Source organism: Cyprinodon variegatus, unplaced genomic scaffold, assembly GCF_000732505.1.
Source record: "Cyprinodon variegatus isolate N-32 unplaced genomic scaffold, C_variegatus-1.0 Scaffold342, whole genome shotgun sequence".
Taxonomy (NCBI): Eukaryota; Metazoa; Chordata; class Actinopteri; order Cyprinodontiformes; family Cyprinodontidae; genus Cyprinodon; species Cyprinodon variegatus.
The window spans coordinates 146804-154489 of record NW_015150795.1 but is presented as its reverse complement, the minus strand read 5'-3'; the positions used below and the strand labels follow the sequence as shown (position 1 = coordinate 154489).

The 7686-nt window shown below is 38.4% G+C and overlaps 1 protein-coding gene across 4 annotated transcripts in view; it reads left to right on the top strand.

Moving 5' to 3' along the window:
* Positions 1-547: 547 nt before the first annotated feature.
* Positions 548-7686, top strand: part of pbx1 (pre-B-cell leukemia homeobox 1) — a 90719-nt gene continuing 83580 nt past the window's right edge. For 2 of the 4 annotated variants that reach the window (XM_015385534.1, XM_015385535.1), the window contains exons 1-2: positions 551-1160; positions 2547-2620. In XM_015385534.1, coding sequence (XP_015241020.1) covers positions 973-1160; positions 2547-2620 — 262 coding nt within the window. In that variant the 5' untranslated portion in view covers positions 551-972. Of the gene's footprint in view, positions 1161-2546; positions 2621-7686 lie in introns of all 4 variants that reach the window. The other 2 variants (XM_015385533.1, XM_015385532.1) reach the window with 2 other exon arrangements.

Here is a 7686-nt window from a genome sequence, read left to right as displayed (position 1 = left end):
TCTTCTAGCTGGACCATCTTCACGACATTTTTTCCACAATAAATAAAATCAGTATTTGACATACATCAAATTGATGTCAAAGGACTGATGTCAATTTGATTTATGTTTTTTGACCAAATTTTGATAACAATTTGATATCGGTGTTTGATGTCAAATTGATGTTTAATTGACATCTTTTGCCCACTGGGTATACCTTTTATCTAGATACATGGGTGTTTAAATATATGCATCAATTTGTGAGCAAAGGCTGTTAGGAAATATAGTTTGTTTTCATTTAGAAAGTATGGATGTTTTGCTTGTTCCTGCTGGAAGCGTAGATTGACCCTGGGTCTCTATTTTTTCTGGCTACGCCTCTGATCTGCAGGCTGCGGCCAACGACCAGCGCGTCTTTTCTGTATCCTACATTCCGATGATCTCGGTGCTTTTCAAGGTGGGGCCAAATCCAGCGCGTGTCCCAATCACGCCGCGTGGGCGGAGCCCGAGTCTCGCGCGCTCTCTCTTCCCGACGTCTCCGCCTGCTCAGGCTGAACCTAACATGACAAAAAGCGAGAGGATGGAGCGAGTGAAGTAAAGAAAAAAAAAAAGAATCCCTGCTGTTTTATTTCTCACGGCCACTTTTTTTTTTTTTTTCCTGGGCGCTTGTGTTGGAAGCCGGAGCGAGGTTTGGATGCAGGGGAGTATCTGACAGCAGCTGTGTGTCTCTGTGATCAGATTTCACCAGCTGAGCTGAGAGCAGCAGCAGCTCTGAGGCTCCGCTCTCTATCGCCTCCTTTGCTCATTTTTTCCCCATGTTGGCGGAGCGTCTCTAAAACGCTCAAACGAAGAGAAGAACCACAGCAAATACCGGGATTTATTCCCCAGCATCTTTCTCTCCTCCTCTTCTTTTTACTTTATATATTTTTTTGCAGGAAATAATTAGCCTGGGAGCTTCCGATTTAAATTAATCCCAATAAATAAAGGGTGGCCGAAGACATGGACGAGCAGCCCAGGTTGATGCACTCTCACACGGGGGTAGGCATGGCGGGGCACCCCGGTCTGCCGCAGCATTTGCAGGAAGGCACCGGAGGAGCTGACGGCGACGGGAGGAAGCAGGACATTGGAGACATTTTACAGCAAATCATGACCATCACGGACCAAAGTCTGGACGAAGCCCAGGCCAGGTGAGCTCACAAGAGAGCAACAATTCTTTAATTATCGGGAAAACTCGTATTTAAAAGACAGCCAAACACATTTATATATATATATAAAATATAAAAATTTGAACAACGTATTAAAAACAAAAAAAATATTAAGAAATTATTAAGATGAGCTCATTCACAAAATAATACCTAAAGGAGAAATAGATGTCTAAAATAACTATTGTATTTTCGGCATTTATTGGTGTGAAGTCAGTGTTTGGCTCAGTGAATTAAATTTTAGTTTTAAATTCGGAGGAAATGGGTTCGAATCCCGGTCGCGCCAAGAAAACCAATTAGTTAAAATTCAAGTTTTAGTGAATTTCTGTGGCGACACATGAAAAGTGGCTTCATTTAGGAAATATTTTAACTTTAAATTTCTGAAATATAACCACATATAAAAATGTAGTCTATATATAGAAATATTAATATAAATCAAAGTGATTTTGAACATTTCATCCATATTATTCCCTTTAAAAGTGAGTAAAGCTGGAGGAGTTACGGTATTTGGAAAGCAAGCACCTCAAGTGCAAAAAAAAACAAACAAAAAAAGATAGAATAAATTAGATGAAAGAAAAGTAAGTAAATAAATATTGTTTTACCTAAATATGTTTTAAAGTTGCAACATTCGTTATTCCACAGGCAGGGTTAAATGGTGACAGGCTGGTAGTTACATTTGTTAAGATACTATTGGAACTTATTTCTTATAAATCATATAAAAAATAGATTTAGTGACTGTTTGATACTCAGACACCTGTCACTCTAAAATTGAAGTATTTCAAAAAGCATTCATTGATCGTTCTGTTGGTTGTTATAACATGCATTAATGTTTCTAAACTGAACAAAACTTTCAAAGGTATAACTTAGATAATTGTCATGTTTTTTCCTATATATATATATATATATATATATATATATATATATATATATTCTTTCTGGCTATTCCATACATTAGTATTTATACAGCTATTGATCTTTAATTTTCTTATAGTGTATTTAAAATTTTTTTGTAGAAAAAAAAAGATTAAAAAGCTGATTATTCTTGATTTTATTCCCCCACACAGTTTTTAGTCAAACCGCAGAGCACAGGGACAAACTGGAACCAGCTTTAGCTAACATGTCATTCATGTCTGAGTTAATAAAGCGGTTATTACTAAGACGTTAGACGGGGTTCGACGTTTGACAAACCGGTTTTAGAACGTAGAAAGTGTCGGAGGTGTTTGCAGAAGGTTTTCCCTCAGAAGTGAAGCATTGATATATAGTTTGTATTAATTAGACAAACATGAATCCTGAGCTCTGCTCCACAGCCAGGCTTTTATATTCCTGCTTTCCCCCCTTCGGTTCACTCATGAAGCCACTTCTCTGTTTCAGGAAACACGCTCTCAACTGTCACCGAATGAAGCCGGCCCTTTTCAACGTCCTGTGTGAAATCAAAGAGAAGACAGGTAGGTCCGTTCGGTTTCAGGCTGAGCTCTCACCGGCGCCCAGGAAGCTGATAGCTGTGTGTGTTTCTAGCTTCCCACCAGAAGCCTCCAACGTTCCCTAATAAAAGCAGTTCCTTAATATGGAAGCCGGATTGTCACAAACGCGCCGCCGTCTTCCCCTTGTGAGTTAACTGTCAAGCCTGCTGAATACGTCTGTCTCTATTAGGTTTTGCGTCTCTCTATTAAAGCGGTTGTGTCAGCAGAATAATTGTTTGGAGAGATGCAACATATAAGGTGTAAATCGTGTTTCTGGAGCCTTTTCCGCTCCCTGAATCCACACACACACAGAGATGTGACATTTTTTGTGGAAATAGAGGTTGCTCAGGTTGATGGAGTCTTTATTCTTCGAGGAAATAAACCCTCGGCGATGAGACGTGGAGGTGCTTAAGTGTGCCCGGTTTGCTCGGCGAGCCGCGCTCTCGCCCGTGTTTCACACTCATTAGTGCGTGAAATCAAACAGAACGGGTGGAGGATGAGAATAAAGGAGGTTTCCGTCGTTACGCTCGCACATGCTTGACCTTTTCCGGGGACGGCGGCGGCTCTTATGGCGGGTATCCCTGCGTCATCCGGCACTGAGCTTATTTTAATGCCTAACCAACTCCACCCTGCCCTCCCCTTCCCACCCAGCCTGGCAGTTTATCTTGACTCGGCCGCAGCCTCAGGAGAGAGAGCAACAGGGGAGGAGGTGGGAGGGGGTCTCTGTTCGCTCTGTTGTGTTTTTTTGAAGGGGGGGGGGGGGGGGTGACACAGATATGGGTGATGTTTCACTCCCTGTAGCTCATGGGAGTTCATCCAAAGTTCGGCTCTGCAGCGCGGCGGCTCGGACCTCCGCCTCCCGTCTCAAACTGTTAACACAGGGTGCTGCTAATCAGGGCCCCTGCAGGACATCAGGGGCCCGTCGTTACGCAGGGGACTAATCAGTCTGCACTGAGTCCTTTGGTTTATTTTTGTTTGTTTACGCTTCCTGATTCAGAACCTTAGATCTAATTTTTTCTTCCCACTATTTGCTCGATATTCGTCCCATTTTTAGTAGAATTGGGTGAATTTAAGGTCCAATTTATTGAGGAAAGAAGTCTTTGTTTTAAACAAACGCTTCCCCAAACGACAAAGGAGCAGAATTAATATGTTCCTCTGCTGACAGAAAGGATCAAAATCTGCTCCGGTTTGGACAACGTGGCAAATATTACAAATCTTAAATTTGACATAATTTTCTTTTCTATAGGATTCAGGCATTTCTTGCTACATTGACTTTCTTTTCTTTTCTTATTTTTATCCTTATTCCAGTTTTTCTATTTAGTTTTTTATTTCCTAAATTTCATATTTTCATTCTAACCAAATCCTGAAAAGCCTGCGATTATAAAATGACTGAAAATAACAGATAATGTTCTGCAGAAGATGCTTTTCTAAAGGATTTAAAAGCAGAGTCATCCTTTTATATAAAACACAAACATTATTTGTGTCAAAGTCATAATCTCGCATTAAACAAATGTCCTTCTGTCAAAGTTAACAATAAAAGTCTCTTATAGAAACAAACCTATAAACTCCAACCTTCCTATTAAACAGGATCCAGTCTTATTTTTAAATCTTCTAATTATCAGACATTCAAAGCAACATTTACTTGTTTTCTAAAAGCTCCAAATCATGTAATTTATAGATAAACTAACTGCTTGCGCTGATGTAGTTTAACATTGATGAGTTTGCAGGCGTGTTTCCAGTAGCAGCAGCTTCTGCCTGTTTCTGCTGCGACTCTGACCGTTAGTGGCCGTCCATGGATTCCAACGCTTCCAGTCGATCGTTTGCTGATCAAAGCTAGCAGAACATTTCTTCTCCAGATTAATATAAATAAATGGAGTTTTGTTCTGCCCTCAACTTTAGAACCAGTTTCAGATTTTTTGGAGAACTTCAGTTTCTGCTCATCTCATCTCCATGGTTGACCTGGTTACCAGGAAACAGCAGATACAGGAGTCGGCAGAGGACAAAATACCCCCAGATTGCTACGTCCTGCCTGTACGAGGAAATCCTAAGAGATTTCATTGTAGATTCCATTCTGTTTCAGCGTTTTCCGCATCACATAAATTATAGAAAACACTGAATAATTGCACCATATATATATAATATATATATATATATATATATATATATATATATATATATATATATATATATATATATATATATATTATATATATAAAACAAACAAAAAAACTGTTTTCTCACCCCATCGTGGGGTGGTATGTGTCATCCTCAAGCTGGGGTCCTCTACCCGAAGCCTGGGAGTTTGAGGGTTCTGTGCAGTATCTTAGCTGTTCCTAGGACTGCGCTCTTCTAGACGACTCCGGTACAGGTGATCGTGAGTTCGATTCCCGGCATGGACATCCAGGTAGACCCTTAGGCAAGGTCCTTAGTGCTTACTGGCCTACCTCAGGCATGAGTGAAACCGCAAATACAAGAGCCATACCGGCTCAGACGTCGCCCGGGCTAACGAGGTCTGCGTCAGTTGCTAGGGAACCAGGGCAACTTGATGACAAATTGGCTACTGGAAAATATATATATATATATATATCTTTAAGGCTCTGAATGACCATATCAATGCCCTTTTTTGCAACATGTTTTCACACTTAAAGAATTGGAAATGTCATGAAAGCTGTACAAAACGTAATTTTGTGTATACAAAATGACAGTAAAAGTTGTCTAAATCTAAGTGTAAGGGTTCTATGTTCTCCCTTTCAGTCACTGAGGTTTTCTCCATCGGATTAAAACATAGACTGAGCCACCTGTTAGCTGCGCTCTGCCTGTCAGCTGGCTGAAAGAAGGCTGCTATACCTTACAGTGAAATCCAGCAGTTTGGAATTAATTCCTGTCATTAACAGCAGTGTGCAAACAGTTATTAAACAATTTTTACCACAGAAATGTTCTCCAGTTTCCTGTAGAGATTAAACTTTAATATCAGCTGGTTTCTCTTGAGGCGTTTCAGAGACATGCAAACAAACTAAGAGTTTAAAACTTCTGTGAAACACTTTTGCTTCAGCTACAGATTAAAAAAACTCACTAATCCTATTAATAGAACTTGAACACACTGCAAAAAGTGTTACATTACACTTAATTTGAGTTGGTAAGTAAATTAATTTGTGATAAAATAAGATTTTCATACTGAAAATTAGTTAAAAAGCATCTTCATTAGTTTAACTCCAGGTTCAGTTTATGTAAAAATCTTATTTTAGGCGCCAAAATACTCTTTAACTTTTCTGCTCAAATGAAGGGAGAATTAATTTGAGATTTTAAGAGATGTTTACATCTTCTTAGGTCTTCTTATTGTTTTGCAGTTTACTGGTAAAAGTTAAAAAAGCATTTATGTCATCAACTGTACACTACAAAAATTTAAATATAAGTTTTTTTCTTAAAAAACATGTATATTCCCTCGTTTAAAACACTTTAGAAGATAATTTACTAATATTATAAGATCATTTACATTTAGAAAAAGAAAATATTTTCATTCTCCTATTTTAAAGGCAATAATACTGATTCTATTGACATTGATCATATTATTTACCATCAATTTAAGGGCAAATGCACTTTTATATACATTTGTTTAATTCATTTTTAGATTTTTTTGGGGAGTTTACTAGTTAAACATTAGTTAAATAACATTAGTTTAACAGTTAAATATGACTTTATTTCACTGCAGATATTTAAATCTAGGTCTTTTTTCTTTAAAAGTGTTTTTCCCTCATTTAACCACGTAAATAAGACAATTTATCACTAAAATTAGATGATTTACATTTAGAATAACAAAATCAAGAACCCTTTTCTTTAATTTCAAAATGATAATATCTAATTATTTTATTTTAAGACTTAGACAGCTGTAGATAAACATGTCTGAAATGGGTAAAATAAATAAACTTATTGATAAAAGTAAAATTGCAACGTTGACGATCCTGATGTAAACGATATAGACTTAGATTTTATTTGTCATTTTGTTTTTAAGTGTAAAACAAAAAGACATTTCGTTTGGAAACGGCTCTCTGGACAATTTCATCTTTTTTTTAAAGTGCAGCCTTTAAAAATAGTAAAAAATATTTTTCTTCCATTGATCGATCCTCTTATTTAACTGTTCAAATTCAAGCCAAGACACTTAGTTTTTGAAACATTGACTTATTTTCTGATCATTTATTTGCAGTGTAGGAATAACTTCTGCTCTGTCATTTAAAGAAAAGCATCAGATCATGATTTATCTCTTTATTTCTCATCGTTGTGATGATCGGCGTGTGGTGAAATCCTGCTATGTAGTTCTCTGCAGATGTGGTGTGCAAAGCAAGCTGAGACAGCTCTCAGTTGTTGTTTTTTTTTGGGGGGTGTCAGCAGCTGTAGTGGCTCCTCGGAGCGGCAGCAGAGACGCTCCCCTCTGCCCGTGTGTGTTTCCCATCGCCGGCTGTCCCTGCAGCAGCTGACAGCACCTGCAGCACACAATGCCAGCGCTGATCTAGAGCCTGAACTCCTGACCCGCGCCGTGCGTCGCTTTGCTTTTTTTCTAAGCGGGATGAAGTGAGGAATGGCCGGCACATCCATGGGGCAGTGTAAACAAGCACAATGGAGGAGGAGAGGTGAAGGAAGGAACACTTTATTTAAACTCCTGCCTACCCCGCTGTGTGTTTCTGTTCTTTTCCACAGACAACGCTGACGGTACATCTTGACCCACTTTCATTCCAGGCATATTTGGACTGTCTGTTTTCCTGCCATGATTGTTGTCTAGTGTTTGGCGTGTTCTGGCTCTGCACTGCAAAAAAAAATCTAAAAATGTGTTAAAATCTGTGTATTTGAGCAGATAAGTACGATGATCTGTCATTGGAATGAGGATTTTACTCCTGAAAATAAGATAAGTGCATATTATTCACTTGAAATTAAATAAAGCGGGCGTTTTTTAAATTATTTTTAACTTAAATCATCATCAAATGTTCTTACCTGCTCAAATCAAAGTTAAATACACTCATTTGGAGAAAAATGAGCTGTTCATATTTCATTTTTTGCAG